Source organism: Columba livia, chromosome 24 (assembly GCF_036013475.1).
Source record: "Columba livia isolate bColLiv1 breed racing homer chromosome 24, bColLiv1.pat.W.v2, whole genome shotgun sequence".
In the NCBI taxonomy this organism is placed as follows: Eukaryota; Metazoa; Chordata; class Aves; order Columbiformes; family Columbidae; genus Columba; species Columba livia.
In genome coordinates this window covers 120,091-135,892 of record NC_088625.1, presented here as the reverse complement: position 1 = coordinate 135,892, position 15,802 = coordinate 120,091, and the positions used below count along the sequence as shown (strand labels likewise).

The following is a 15,802-nucleotide window of genomic DNA, read 5'->3' as shown; positions in this document are numbered from 1 at the left end:
CGAGCGGCGCGCGCACAGTCACGTGGCCTAGGGAACGCGGCGCGCGCCGTGCGTGAGCGCGTACGTGCGTGAGGGGCGGGGCCGGCCTGCCCTGCCGGGAGGGGGAGGGTGCACGGGAGGAAGGAGGAAGCCGCCATCTTGGAGCGTCGAGTCGCCATAACAAGGCACCAAGCGGGAGCCAGAGGATTTTATACCCGGGCGAGGGGCGAGCGCAGCTGGTGGCGGTGAGGACGGGCCGCGGCGCTGGGGCGGGCGCGGGCCCGCGGGGCGCGGCGGGGGGGCCGCTGCCGCCCGGCTGGGCTTCGCGGCCTGCGGCGGGAGCGGCGAGGCCTGAGCGGGGCCTGGCGGCGCTGAGGAGCCGCGAGCGGGGCGGGGGCGGCCGGGCCGGCCGGGACCGGCTGGGCCGCGGGGCCGGCGCGCGGGGCGGGGCCGCGGCGGCGCTGGCTGCCGGCCGGGGCGGCGGGCGGGGGCCGCTCCATTGTTCGCGGGCGGGAGGTGCCGGTGTGGCGCAGCTGCGTTCCGCGGGCGGTGCCGGCCCCGCCGCGGGGCCCGGAGGCCGCGCCGCTCCCTGCCGCGTCCCGGCCTCGCCGGGAACAATGAGCGCCGTGCGGGCCGCTGTGTGCTGGGGCCGGCCGTGCCGGGGTGCGGGGGTCGCTCCGGCGGAGGAGGGGACCGGACCTCCAGCCCGCCCGCCTGCGTGGGCGGCGCTCGGAGGGGCAGTCGCGGTGCGGGACCGTTTTCCCCTCCGACCGCCGGCTGGCGAAGTGCTGGTGCCTGTGGTCCCAGAACCGGGAGAGCTGCTGGTTTCGGTGGGGCTGTGCGTTCCGCTTTGATCTCTGCCCTGTTAAAGGGCGGTTACGAGCGCGGGCCTGAGAGGTTCCATGTCCTGCAGTTTGGAGAACACCTCGGGGTTGGTGTCCGGCTCTGTCGAGTGGCCCCGGGTACTTTGGTGACTCGTCCGGTTTTACGAAGTTACCGAGCAGGAGAAATCTCTGGTGGAACAGCGCGTCCAGCCAGCAAGAAAAATCCTAGTTCTGCGAAGTTTAAGGTTTTGCTGCGAGGCTGGAATCGGCACGCTTGGAAACAGCTGGGAGGAATCGGAATTCCCTCTCTATCCTCTCGAAATGGTCTTGAATGCGCCTTTTATTCACTGGGCAACGCACCTTCTTTTTGTGGATGCTGAAGTTAGGAAGCGGTAGTCTGCTGGTTTTTCCGTTGTGTTTTCCCAAGGTACAGACGTGTTATGTTGTAGAGGTGAGCCTGCTTCTTGTTGCTGCTGAACAGTTTTGGACGAGGAATGTCTTGGTTCCCTAATAGCGTTGCAAGGAGGTTTTCAGCTCTGGGCCATGCTTACTTTCGGCATGTAAGGTGCAAGGCTTTATTGCTTTGCAGTTTTGCCAAACTTTCTGTTAAATACAGTGTTAATATTAAGTCGTGTACCGAGTGTTACCTTTTAAAGCACAAGGTGGGTTGTTGCTGACAGCTGGAAGGTAACGCCACATGGAACACATAAGCAGGAAGCCAGATATCTAGTGTAAATGTATATTACTTACCGGTTCAGTTACTTAAGCTTAACAAAACAGGAAGCTACTGTCAGTTCAGCTTGGTGGTGGTGTTGGTTTCACTGTACCAAATGGTGTTAAATCAATACCCAGTTTAAAAGTTTAGTAGGCTGGTTGAATAACTTTTTGGGTTGGAGGAGGGTAAGCTGCTTTTTTTGGTTGTGTTTGTTGTTGTTGTTAAATGTAAAAAGATAATATAATTTCTGTTTCCCTTTCAAAGTGAAAACGGCGGAGTAACTTAAGGGCTTTGTTAACTCTAACTGGAACGTCCACTTCATACTGTGATCTTGCTCCCTGTCACAAACTGGTGCATAACGTTGTTGCTCCGCATTTGAGGGCGGCTTTCCTGTGTCCCAGAGCTAGGGGAACGCCAAGTGTCGGCCAAGCAATTGATACAGTTGCTTACTTTGGTGGGGGGGCAGGTAATATTTCTCAAGCATGTAGCTGTTCAGAAAATTATCTCGGGTTACTGAGGGTGGTGGGCACAGATGTATAGAAAGGGGACAAAGGTTTGATGCTTGTCTTGATAATTATCACCGAGAAAACAGAAAAGCAAATACTGTTGTTGCATGCTGCCTGAGAAGAAGCGATTCTTAAAAGACAAAGGTAAACTGCTGTGATTTTATGTAGACAAAAATCCGCATTCTAATTGTTATCATCTGCTTCTCTTTCAGATTGAAGCAAGTGAATTCTGATATAACTCAACTTTGTTAGAGGGCTTTTTTTAAAAAAAAAAAAGTTGATCCACAGTGCATCAGAGCAAGTTACTACTTTACTTTTGAGTGACTTACAGGTGCTTGCCTGCATTGCAATAAAGGACTCATATATTGAGCAAGACTTATTTATCTCTTCGTTTTGGAGAGTCTAATAAACTGTTATTACAGTTTCTGTACTGACTTTCAAAGTTTTGAAGTCTAAAAAGACATCTTTAAAAACATGAGCACGGCCAGAACAGAGAACCCTGTTATAATGGGTCTGTCCAGTCAGAACGGGCAGTTGAGAGGCCCTGTAAAACCCAGCGGGGGCCCGGGAGGTGGAGGCACACCGACTCAGCAGCAGATGAACCAGCTGAAAAATGCCAACACAATCAATAATGGCACTCAACAGCAAGCACAGAGTATGACCACCGCTCTCAAGTAAGTGCTGGTTCTGGCTGCTGCAAAGGCGTGTTTAGAAGTGATGTATGGGGAAGTGTTGTTCCTATGTTGAAAAAGTTTTTATTCTGTTGTTTTATGATGTTGGTGGTTAGAATTGTCCTGTGGTGGGCATGAGACAAAGCTGTATTTCCCTGTACGAGCTCCTCTCTGTCAGTGCGCTTTGCAATGTGTTTGTTGTGAAAATCAAATGGGACGCTTTGCTTTCAGAACATGTAGCTGCCTGAGCAGCAGCAGCAGCCTGTTTGCTTTGCTTGTTGTGAATGGTAGGAGAGGGAAGTTGGGGAGCGGCAAGGAACTGAACTGAAGTTTAAGACAGAGGAGGAAATGCCACCTAGGCTCAGTCTAGTTGTGTGTTCTTTTCAGTTGTTTGTTGCCGTCCTTTTTCATGGTGAGAAATAGTACAAAGTTGGTTATCTTTTGTCATTGATCTGAAATAGTAGCGCTTGCTCTCCTTGGTGTAATGCTTTGGCTTTAACTCTTTAAAACATGAATCAAGATAATATGGTACCACTCTGATACCCTCCTACCATCAAACTGGTTTTGGAAGTGTGCTAATAGTACCTGAATGTGGTGAATGGAAATTCTGAGAGATGTAAAAGATTTGGATGAAATGGTAATGTGGTATTGTTGTGGTGTGGTTTGTTGTTGTGGTTTTTGCTTGTTTGTTTTTCCTGCCTGTGGTTCTTTCTTCCCCTGAAAAACATTCACTTTTCCTTCACAAATTACCAAGTAACAAAACGTTAGCTGTTGTCCTAGTTCTTAAAGTTTGTCTAATTTGTTTCCCTTTAAAAAAAATTTATCTTTATCTCTTTTGAAAGTGGGTTACTCCGAATTAAACTGACGAGTTAAACTTACCAACATTCACTGGTAACTTCCCGGGATGGGCGAAGGGGAGGACTTGCTCCTCTCTGGGCAGTGGCCTTGGAGAGAGGATGGGTGTCTAAATCTCGCTGAGGGCAAAAGAGAACGTTTGATCAACAAGTGGAACGTGTGCTGACTCAATTTTCTCCCCAGAACGGTTTTTTGGCTTCTCACATTACTCATGGATTAAGAATGGATATTCCCTGGGCAAGAATTGTTTTTTTTTTTTTTTCCAAATGATGAAATACCCTCATGTGGATTTATTGTGGCCAGTTTCTGTCATATGCCTAAGTCAGTGTTCAGTTTTAAATCTGTCCTGCTGGATTGGTTCAGTTCTCTAGAAATGGGACTTGAATAATGACTGGATGAAGATTTTACAAATTGTCCGTGTGCTTGGCAGACTGCTCATTTTGTGTTTACTGTTTCCCGCCTGTTGCGTGCTGCATAGCTCAGAGAAGACTTGAGCTCGTATGTGTAGGTGCTTTGAGTTTTCTGGAGGTTAATATTTTATGTGTTTGTCACTGTACTGAAGAAAATAACATGCAAAATGAAATTATTCAGCCTTTTTAAAAAAAAAAATAATTTATTTTTGCTATAGACCTGGTGATGACTGGAAGAAGACTTTAAAACTCCCTCCAAAGGATTTGAGAATCAAAACTTCGGTAAGGATGGTTGAATTGTCAAATATTAAATAAAAGATGTGTGAGAAGCTTCAGTGACAGACTATTTGTCCTAAGCAAAGATTCAAAAGCAGTTCAGCTCTTGCTGTTTCAAATGAAGAACTGATTTGTTTGGGAGGGATGCTTCTCTTGGCAAGCTTGAGAATGGACTTTACTGTGGGTTTCCTATTTCGTTAGTGTTACAGCATGGGACCGATTGTCAGTGTCTCTTGCACAGCAGATGGAAAGACGTCAGCGTATGTTCACAGGACTGTATTTGGTTGTGAGAAAGCTGATGTTTAGCATTGCACAATTTAGTGGGAGCTCCTGTACAGGAATGGAATGCACTTTGTAGTCTTCCTGCAGAGGGAAACTCTCCTCAAGTCAGACCAATCTACAGCTGGAGGTTGTGTGACCTTACCTTACGTATGTGCTTTTTTTCTGGTTGTTCAGGACGTGACCTCCACAAAAGGAAACGAGTTTGAAGATTACTGTTTGAAACGGGAGTTGCTGATGGGAATTTTTGAAATGGGCTGGGAAAAACCATCTCCTATTCAGGTTGTTTACAAACTGCTCACAAGCAATGTTTAATTTTTACAACTTTACTGAAATTCTTATTAATGCTTAAGTGTCAGATGCATCCTAATTTAGGAAGGCTGGGGTTGTGCACGGTAGAACTCGGTGGCCCTTTGGGGAAGGTGCAAATTTCTAACACCCAGCTAAATCACTGAGTCGTACTATGGGTGGCTTTGCGGTGGGACTGACACTTCAGGAAAAGCAACTTGGATTTTCCTTTTCACTGCAGAGGCATTAGTGTGTTCCTGTTACAAGCAGTCCCAGTGAGAACAGGGTGGTTGTGTAAATTTTCCGGAAAACTGATCTACCATAGGCTGCATACCTTTAGTTGTTGCAAAGATAATTATGGCTTTATCACAGAGTCTTGTTTTTTTGTCATAAGCATCTGGAAGGAGCATAACAGAGATTATGGGAGAGAGATTAATATGTTAGCAAGTCTGTTTTTCTCCCTCCATTTGCTCTTAACGGCTTGCTCCATTAAGAACTGTTGATGTATAAACTTGGGGGAGGTGGGGGGGGGAAGGTTGAACTCCGTTTTAATTGCTCATTGGAAGATTATCCTTGACACAGTTCTGCCACTTTATCCCCCTAAGGCACGAGAAAGCTATGGCTTTTAGGTAATTTGCCTGCTTGCAGGCTATTTTGTACATGAAACAGTTAGATTTTATGTGGTACTGCTGGTGTGGAGAGTTAAATTTGGCCGGCTGCTTTAGCGAGCATGACTTGTGATTGCTCACGCGCTGTCTGTTGCTGTCTTTCAGGAGGAGAGCATTCCCATTGCTTTATCTGGTAGGGATATCTTGGCTAGAGCGAAAAATGGAACAGGCAAGAGTGGAGCCTACCTCATTCCTTTACTTGAACGGCTAGACTTAAAGAAGGACAATATACAAGGTCAGTTGAGATGAGTCTCACTTACCTGCATCTAGGTAATGGTTTGAGTCGCTATGTAGCAGACTTGAATCTGAAGCTGGTTAATGACGTTGAGCAGTGTAGGGTATCTGCTCGTACTTTCAAAGCAAGTTAATGGGGAGTGGTGAGGGGAGGTGGAGTTTCAAAAGGTCCTCAGTCGCTTTCAAAAGCTTGAAGTGGAAGACGTCTTATAGATTTTGCTGTCTTGCCCTGGCAAATGGATTTGGAGTAATAAGCAAGCGTGCTGTCTTGAGGGCTCATGCGGAGGGAACATCAGGGGATGGAGAGCCCTTGCATGGAATTTACCTTGTCGTAAGCAGTTTCTAAATCTGGATCAGAATACTCGGGAGTGGAACTCCAAAACCATAAAAGTATATATTTCGTGAAGTTTCTTAGTATTTAAGAGACAGTGTGTTACTAGTAACTGACACTGATGCTTTTACCTTTCAGCAATGGTGATTGTTCCCACCCGTGAACTAGCCCTGCAGGTCAGTCAAATCTGTATCCAAGTCAGCAAACACATGGGAGGTGCCAAAGTGATGGCAACAACAGGAGGAACCAATTTGCGAGATGACATAATGAGGCTTGATGATACAGGTTGGAGACCTTTTGCTACACTGTGGTTGCTTTTTGTTTGTGGTTTTTACAGGGTGGCCGTGGGATTTCTGCTCATTATTATTGTTTGTCTGTTACAGAACAGACTGCAGTATGCCTTGTTCACTACTTGTATGCTGTCATCATTGTCTGACTGTTTGTATGAAACGTGGTCAGGACTGCTGGAAACATTGTTTTAGTTGCCTTAACCATTTTTTCTCTCTTTTAACCTTACAGTGCATGTGGTGATAGCTACCCCTGGGAGAATTCTCGATCTCATCAAGAAAGGAGTAGCAAAAGTTGAGCACGTCCAGATGATAGTATTGGATGAGGCAAGTTGCTCATGTTAAACATTTTGGGATTTTAACACTAAGTTAAAGCAGTTATGTGTCTCAGCGAGTCTCCTCGTTATGCACAGCCTCAAATCAAACATTCCTTTGATTTCGTTTAAATCAAAGAGCTGGAAACGTGGAGAGGATAGAGTTCCTTTTGCTGATGAATCCAGTCTCCAGCAGCTAAACCACACATCTTCTGAAAGCTTGCCCACTTAAACTTACTCTTTGTTACTCCTGTTGTTACAGGCAGATAAGTTACTGTCTCAAGATTTTGTTCAAATAATGGAGGACATTATTCTGACGCTGCCTAAAAACAGACAGATTTTGCTTTACTCAGCCACTTTCCCTTTGAGTGTGCAGAAATTCATGGTGAGTGCAGATCTGTTCATATACATGTGACGGTGAAGGTCCATGTGCAGTGTGTGAATGAGTGGCACATAGCTGTTAGTGCTTTCTTTGATGCATCCAGACTTCACTGATTTAACCTATACCAGCCTGAGCCTGAGGCAGAAGTTTGAAAATGATTTTTGACCTGACATAGCATTTTGACAAAGCTAGGTATGCACAGGTCTTGCCTGTAAGGTACAGTTTTCCACGTCGTACATTAATTACGTGCTGTCTGCGCTGTTTTGCTTCCAGAGGGTATTTGTTTGGCCTGCTTGGTCACGTTGGATTTATAAGGAACCCTTTGAAATTTTAGCCACCCTGTCTGCTTTGTGTGTAGCATGAAGAGCGAGTGGCTGGGTAATGCATCCTTGCCGTGGAGGAAGTTCAGTGTGCCAGAGGGTGGGAAGTACTTCTGTCGTTTTATGTGTAGATATGCCTGCTTTATCCTTACTTTTATTTTTCAGAATTCCCATTTGCAGAAACCTTATGAGATTAATCTGATGGAGGAGCTGACCTTGAAGGGAGTTACCCAGTACTATGCTTATGTAACTGAGCGTCAGAAAGTACACTGCCTCAATACGCTGTTTTCCAGGGTAAGCAGCAGGGCTGGTTCAAGAACACATGGAAGCTTTTTTCCTTTTGAAACCAAGAATAAGACTGAGGGTGGCTAAGAGAGCTTAAGGAAACTTTTTTTCTCGTCAAAATTTGCTAATCTTGTGATATAAGCTGAAGCTAGAAATGTGTGCTGCTTGTACTGCACCTTTGTGTTATAGAATCTTAATTTTTAGCCCTCTTGTACCAAAACATAACACTCTGTAAGTTACCAGCAGCACACCTGCTTTGCTTTCTTTCTGGAAGGACTTAGGTCTTGGTTTATTTGTTAGTCAAATGCTGCATTTACTGAGCACACTACGTATATATTCAGCTCCAGATTAACCAGTCGATCATTTTCTGCAACTCCTCTCAACGGGTTGAATTGCTAGCCAAAAAGATCTCCCAGCTGGGCTACTCCTGCTTCTATATCCACGCTAAAATGAGGCAGGTGAGTATGAAGTTAACAGTGCTCTGTTCCACACCACCCCAGGCTTTACTGTCTAGTTGAATTAAGTCTTGTGTTTGCTTTTAATTTGCGTGTTCTTTGAAAAGTGAAGCATGTATTGCTTTGCTCTTAGTTTGCATTTAGACTTCAGCCGTGCACCCTTTGACCTCTTCCCAGACTATTCATTGCAGGTGGTCAGTTGGTATGCCCTCAGCTTAACTTCTGGGTGCACATTTAGTGTGATTTTGACTTAAGATACTCCTGTTCTGAGGTGGCTTTGATGTGACTGTGGGAGTCTTTAAAACACAGTCAGTTAAGTGTCTAAAAGTGCTACTGGGGCCCCTCTGTTAAGTTCTTTAGAGTATATGGGTAAGAAGTGCTAAAAAATGTGTTGTAGCATCTTAGTTTGACTCAGCTGTTTTGTAACTTGAATATAGCTGAAACTCATAGCTAGTCTCGTTTTTGGGGTTTGTTTTTTGTGTTTTGTGGTTTTGGATTTTTGTGTTTTTTTTTCTTTTTTTTTTTTTTTGACAAAACAAAAAACCCAACAACAACAAACCCCACCACTTTGTTTGTATGTGTCTATTTCCAGGAGCACCGCAACCGTGTATTCCACGATTTCCGAAATGGCTTATGCCGCAACCTTGTTTGCACTGGTAAGAGTTCCTGCACGTTTTCCTGTTTTTCTAAAGGCTGCAATAGAAAGCGGATTAGCCATTAGCCCGGGTGCGATGGATCACTAAAGCAAAACTGTATGTTTGTTAAGACGTTTTTGTCAAGCCTGCGTGTCGCAGGATGGAGGACTCCTTTAGGCAAGCAGGTCTTGTCTTGTGTGACAGTCTGTAAACTGTCTTCTAATGCAAGGGAAGCTAGTGTCTGAAAACTAGTGCAAGCCAGTGTTAATCATTATGAATCTTTCCACCCTAAATACTGGCAGCATTTGATCTCATTTAAATGAACTTTCTGGATTCTTTTTCAGATCTGTTTACCCGAGGTATTGATATCCAAGCTGTGAATGTGGTGATAAACTTTGATTTCCCAAAGCTGGCAGAGACTTATCTCCATCGTATTGGCAGATCAGGTGAGAGGAAAAACACCTTTTAGGGGCAGTTTTGATGAGGACTCTTTTTCTTAGGATTGAATTGGCTTATGGTTTTTATTGCTGTATCTGAGAATAATTTTAGGTAGTTTTGATTTTTCCAACAAATTTATTTTTGGCTATCATCTCAGTGGCTATCCTGACAAATATCTGAATAAAGGGCTGTTGTCTTGAAACTGGCATGAACAGCCTAATGAGGGAGAGAAAAAAGAAAAAACACATAAATGCATATTTTGCTTTAACCTCAGGAGACTTACTGATGCACCTGTTCGCAGTTTGGAGAAAGTCTGTACTGAAAACTTCGCTTCTGTGGTGTCTTTAGTGTAGTTTTCTTCTGTGTGTGCTCCAAGGTGTGTTTCTAATGGCTGGACATCAGCAATCTATACTCTTTAGAAAGGCAGTAAACAAAGGAACTTGGTGTACTTGAACTTCATAGTTCAGGCTTGTTCTAGATCTGTGTTATTGAAGAAGGGCTGGATGTACATAATGCAGCAGTGAAAGACTTCTGTTGGTGATTAATGAGGAGGTTTGGTCAGAGCATTTTGAACACTCCTGGGTTTTCTTATTCCTATAGCAGTACAGAATTCCTTACCAAAACCGATGTGGAAGTTGTGGAGACCTGTTGCAGGGTCTGGGTTTGCTTTTTTCATCAGACAGTGATGCTAATACGCTCTGCAGCCTGCAGACTCTCAGTCAGCCCTCTGTTACTCTAGTTCAATGTGGTTGGTTTGTTTTTTTTCCTAGGTCGCTTTGGTCATCTTGGCCTGGCCATCAACTTGATCACCTATGATGATCGATTCAACCTGAAAAGTATTGAGGAGCAGCTGGGAACTGAAATTAAACCCATACCAAGCAACATTGACAAGAGCCTGTATGTGGCAGAATACCACAGTGAACCTGTAGAAGATGAGAAACAGTAAACATGTGCGTACATAAATGCCTTTCTGAATGGAGAGGTTGTGTTGGATGTAAGGAGAGATGACGTGTGTGTGTCACTGCAGGGGAAGAGGGAAACTGGTGTGCTGAAAGGCTCTGACTGTGAAAACAAGGGTTTGAAATACTGTCAAGGCAAGGAATTCTGCACGTCCTGAAGCTGGGAGGGGAGGATAGTTGTTTTAATTGAAATGCTGATCGTATGCAAAGGAGACCAAAAATGGGGTAAAAGAGGGAGTGGGGAGAGGCCAGGATTGCTACTAGGATGAGGGGCAGAGAGAAAGGCTGTTCTCAAAAAGGCGAGGACAGAAAATGGGTTGCTCTGGGGGCAGAGAACCCAGAGAAGAGCCTAAGCCCCTCACCAGTTAAATGGAACAGGTCCAGGCTAAAGGTGCTGCATCTGTGGCATCCTTTGGCTCACAGAACTCTTGCAAGTAAACAAAGTAAGTAATAAAGCTGTAATTTGTTTTTGCTGCCGCTTGAGGTCGTCTATGGAGCTTTCAGAGAAAATGAGGTTTCGTTGTCGGAGGCTAGTGAGTGCGTCTTTTCTGACCCAGGGTGGTGTGTTTGATCTGGCTTTAGTTAAGATGCTATATTGTGCAAGATCAGACACTGTACAGTTTGGGTTGGAAGTCATTCTTGTGTGCACTCATCTCGGAGATCAGGCATTAGAAAGGGACTTCCAGTGAAGCTGCTGGAGTTCTGCTCAGGTAACGAAAAGTTTAAAATGAACTGATGTTCCTTCTTTGAAATCGTTCAGGGATAGCCCTGTTTGGTCACGCCAGGCTGACTTGCAGGCTCAAGAAAAAAACCCCAAACAAACAAAAACCACAACAGCTGATCAAGTTGGAACCAAGGCTTGTGGGTGGCCTCTGTAAGGGGATGCTCTGGCCTTGCTGCGAGCTGTTTGCCACTTCGCAGAGGACAAGGAACCAGAAAGTATAGCAGGATGGTAGCAGCGCCTCCTTCTGTGAGCTGTGGTTGAGGTTGAGCTGTTCTAAATGCCCTTCGCTTTTCCAGAGCTGCTACGTAGTCAGTGTGATTCATTACTTACATTCTGGTTTTGCATAAAATTGGTTTAACTGTGGGTGTTGCGGTTGTGTTTTTGTTTTTCTTTTTTAGGCTTTGATTACACATGCCAGAAGGTGAAGCCCTTTGATCCGGATCTGTGACACATCGTTTCCTTGGGGATACCCTTCTCTTTCTGGGTTTTTCTTCGTCTTTTCGTTTCGGAACTATGAAGACTAAAGAGCTCGGCCTTTTTTTCTTTTTAAATTTGGCAGCAAGGAAGAAAGAAGATAAAAGGAGGAATGTCTTTTTGTTTTTCCACTTGTTTGCACTGTGTGCTGATTGAACATTAGTTGCACTAACTGCTGGTTTTAATTTTTTTTCTCTTTGGGTGGGAGGGGCAGCAAGGGAAGAAGAGAAACCCTGAAAAGAGAAGAATCTTGGTGAACACAGGCTTGTCTGCTATTTCAAACTCTTCAACCGTCGACTGAGTGCATTTCAACTTCTCCCTGGTTACTCATCTGTTTTTAAGCTCAAGAGCTTGTTACTTATTCGTGCAAAGTGCCTTATGCTATGAGACCATTCAGAATATCACCTTTCCGACAGCCCAAGGAATCAACCGCTGTTTTTGGTTTCAGGTCAAAGTTCCCCTCTCTTCCCCCTCTCCTCCTCCCCAAGTACTCAAGCCCAGGGCTGGGAGGTGAACCGTATTGGTAATACTACTTATTTCTTCAACTTTTTTCTTTTTTTAATTGGAGGAGTTGATATGCATCTGCAGTTCACCCACACTGTAAATACGTGTATTTAAAACAAAACCAACTTAAAATCTGGGCTGGTTAGGTGCAGCATCATAGCTCCAGAAGGAAAGAGTAGCCTGTCGTCCTTTGCGGGAGCCACAAGAAAAGCCCTATGCTCTAGCAGAACACTAAAGACTGGTTTCCATAAGTCTCCATCAGTAGTTACAGCACTTGATACGTAGACTTGTTTCAGAGCCATGGCCCTCTTTCCTCTGGTGCAGTGTGTCCCATAGAAAATCAGATGTGTATATTGTACAAACTTTGTAAATATGATTTTTTTTTTGTTGTTTTTCTGTTTGGGTTCATATATAACTTTTTCTTTTGTGATGAAGGTTGCTGAGGTTAAAGGGATTAGACTGATTATGGGAGCAGCTAAAGATGAGAGGGGCTCAGTTTTCTGCAACACTAACCGATGGGAAGTGCTCTGACCTCTGTGGAGAGCAGGCCTCTGCAGGCGTCCCTGCCAGGGTGGGTTTGCTCTGGTGCTAGCAGCGTTGTCCTGTGCCGCTCACGTGGAAGGGATCACTCGTGGGGCTGCCAGGCCCCAAAATCTGTAGCTCAGCCTGTTGGGAGATGCCCTTCCGTTTTCCCCCTTAGAAACCTGAGGAACTGTACAAGCTCTGCAGGGGCCGTGGCTTGTGTTCCACCATGGCGTGAGGGAAATCCAGCGGGTCTCGGTGTTGCTGCGCGGTATGTGCATAAGGCGTGGATTTTGGATTTAAGAGGAACCATAGAAAACCAATTTACATGCATAAACTGACAGTTCTGGAGCTTTGTGGGATTGATTCACTTCCTGCTGCATTGTGCATTTTCTGCCCAGAGCAGCCTCTACACAGACGTGGGAGCAGGTGAGGGCAAACCCCTCGTAATGTCAGAAGCTGCCGAAGGCTGCTTGCCATCTTCTCCATTTTGGCATGAACTGCTGTCTGTCGTTTTGCATTGTATATTGCTGAAAAGTGCTTTCTGGTCAAGTAGTGTTGCTTTAAATTGTGCCCCTCCCACCATGCTTGATGTTTGGCCTGATCTACAGGCAAAAGGAGTGAGACAAATCAAAACCGTACTCTTTTTAAATTCCCTTTTAGCCTGTTCACCAACACTGTCAGGAGGCACCTGGACGAATGCAGTCCCTTTGGCTTGGTCGTTTATTGCGTATACAGATGCTGCACTCACACCACGCTTGCTTACCTTCGAGGCAGGAATTAATTGTCCTAATTTCTTCCCATTTTGACCCTGTTTCTTTCTTTTAATTTCGAGTGAAATTGTTTGGAACTACAAGGTGGACTTACCTGTCCATTTCCTTGAGGATCATAAATAGCAGCCAGGTGCCTCCTGACAACAACTTTACAAGATGGAAAGGTTTTTGTGTTTGGGATTTTTTCCTTTTGTCAGCAGTGACTCCATAATTGTAGCAAATGCTGCACTAGAACACAAACTCAAGAGCTTGGTCACAGACACTCTGTGAGCCACACAGCTTACGTTTGACTGGCAGGTACTACATGTAAACAATTTTGGGGTGCTTTTTGGGGGTGGGGGTGGGAGTTTGTGGGTGGTAACTTTGACCAAAAGTAAAATCTTGCTCTTGTACTGCAGCCAGCTTATGATTTTCCAGAGAGACAGAAGAGGGATCATTTCAGTGCAACAAAGACAGGAAAAATGTACATAAGTTTTGTATCGTCCCAGGGCACACGCACGTAACGAGAACAGGATAGCAGTGTCGGCTCAGACGTGTGCTCTGTGTGGATTTGCGGTAGGTTAGCCTGGTGCCATGCAGCTGTGATCCCTCTTGAAGCACAGAACTTCTGAAAGTATTACTTTAAACTTGGCCTCGAATTGAGGATTGGCACTTACCTGAGCTATCGGGGGCACCATTTTAGGTGGCTTCTTGTTGAGGAAGAAGCAGCCTATTTTTGGTGCTAATAGGCTATTTTGCAACAGATGCAATCTTGCAAATGGAAAGATGCTCCAAAGGACTAGGATAATCCTAGTGGCGCTTTTTTCCCCACCCCGCCCCCCCAGGAGTGAGGCCGGTGTATAAATCTTGGCTTCCTGAGGTGCCTCGCGAGCTCCTGTTCCTGCTGGTCACGCACCAGCCTGTACATTTACATGTTACTTGGAGCCCCCAGTGGTGAGCCCTGGGTCAGATACTTCCTCTGACACAGACGACGCGAGTGAGAATCTGGGGTATTCTGCACTCTGTCCCTTGGAAGCCTCAGAGTGTCACTGGTGAAATGGAGCTCCACAGCTGGGTGAGGTGGCTGTGAAGAGGGTGACAGCCTTCAGCCAGCTTACCCAGGGAAGCTGCAGGCTGCTCTGTCTGGAGGGCTCTGCAGTTGCTGGAGGGTTTTCCCAAAGGGAGGGGGGTGGGTTGGTCTCAAATACATGTTTCGATTTCCAGAATGAGATGGGAGCATCTTTCCTTTGCCTTCTGACTTTTTTTGTGGGTAAGAACAGGGAAGCTCAACATGAATTCATGTTGTGTACGTGTTGGTATCAAATCATCTCATTCTGATCTTTTGTTCTTTATTTTTTACTTGGGATGGGGGTGGGTGTCTGCTCCGAGGATTTAATAATGCTTCACACACTTTTTTTCCTCTCAAATGATTAATAGGACGCAAAGCTGAGCAGACGGCTGTCCTGCCTCAGTTTCTGTTGCAGGGCTTACGGAGATGCTGTGCCACGTCTCCTGAGCCGCTGCTGCACTGGTTCTTGTGCTGGTGCTGGACTTCTTGTGCCACTGGGGTCGAGCAGCTGTTGCTTTCTGAGGGCAGAGCTTTGTTCCCCGGAGCTCTGGCGGTACGGCTCTGGTTTGGGCAGCAATAGCCTGCGCAGGGAGTTCTGCGCTGCCGTGATCTCTGGTCCGTCTCTCGTGGGTCGCAGTTGGTGATGAACTGGGTCTCTGGACCAGAGAGCGTCTAGTCTGCAAAATGCGGCTTTGGCAGATTGTCCTGTGGGTTTTGCTCAGTTCGTGGTCGTGTTGCTAACGTGTCCCCGTGTGGAAGCGTTGTTAAATTCTGCGGTAGACAGGGAAGGGTAAGGAGGGGTGGGGGGAGGGATGGGTTTATTAAGATACAGCCTTGCTGTATTTTAACCAATAATTATGGGGAAGGGGTGTCAGGAGGAGAAAAGAGTCACTGTTCCCTTTATTGAAAGAAACTGGAACTTTTATTTCAAGAAAAATTACTTGCAATTCAGGTGGAATATTATAATCCACTGGTCCCTGGTCAAGAGGTTGATATTTTTACTGTTAACCAGCAAACAACTTGGACTAGTCCTCGAAAACATTCAGGGGAGGGAGGGGAAAATTGGCTTTCTGTTAAAATGGTAATTGGCAAACTCCAGCGGAGCGCAGGTTTTGTTGAGTGTGTTTTCTCTGGCGGTGTGTCTGTTGCAGCACTGGCTTGTGAAAAGCTTCATGAGTGCCCAGTGCAAAAAAGATGAATGGTAAAATCCTGATTTTGTTGATTAAACTCAATAAAAGCTCCCTGGAACTCCAGTTTGGTCTCGTTTCTCTTTTAACTGCGCTGACCTCTCCCTAGGGAGCCCCTGCTGAGCGCAGTGACCTTGGTCCCAGCTGAAGGGTCTGTGAAAGCTGCGCTGCTCTTTCTCGCCTATGTCGAGGTGGAGCGGGCAGGGAGGGGCGGGAGGGAAGGCTGCTGCCGTGCTCAGCGCCGGCACTGACGCAGCCAGTGCTCTGGCGGCCGGAGCAGCCGAGCCTGCAGCCGGCAGGTACAACCAGGAGTGAGGTAGCCTTGGGGAAGAGGCCTTGTGTAACGTACCTGGTACCTGTGGAAACTCTGCGGCAGACGTCAAAGTGAGAGGGCAGCTTCTCCCAGCAGCTCTCGCTGTGGCAGGAGGAAAGGGTTGTCTTGAGTGAATCTTGAACGTT

At 46.1% G+C, this 15,802-nt stretch overlaps 1 protein-coding gene across 6 annotated transcripts; it reads left to right on the top strand.

Moving 5' to 3' along the window:
• Window positions 1-41: 41 nt before the first annotated feature.
• Window positions 42-15,409, top strand: DDX6 (DEAD-box helicase 6). 6 transcript variants are annotated; one of them, XM_065040111.1, is made up of 16 exons: window positions 101-224; window positions 893-1,230; window positions 1,783-1,984; window positions 2,237-2,698; window positions 4,179-4,242; window positions 4,693-4,797; window positions 5,577-5,706; window positions 6,175-6,321; window positions 6,556-6,650; window positions 6,900-7,022; window positions 7,505-7,633; window positions 7,966-8,082; window positions 8,672-8,735; window positions 9,059-9,160; window positions 9,923-10,102; window positions 11,234-15,409. In XM_065040111.1, exons 4-15 carry the CDS (start codon window positions 2,499-2,501, stop codon window positions 10,096-10,098), a joined length of 1,452 nt encoding a protein of 483 aa, XP_064896183.1. In that variant the 5' UTR covers window positions 101-224; window positions 893-1,230; window positions 1,783-1,984; window positions 2,237-2,498; the 3' UTR covers window positions 10,099-10,102; window positions 11,234-15,409. The 6 variants fall into 6 exon arrangements, with proteins under 6 accessions (XP_064896181.1, XP_064896179.1, XP_064896184.1 ...); XM_065040110.1 differs by having other exon boundaries at window positions 893-1,254; XM_065040112.1 differs by lacking the exon at window positions 893-1,230 and having other exon boundaries at window positions 79-224.
• Window positions 15,410-15,802: the final 393 nt, after the last annotated feature.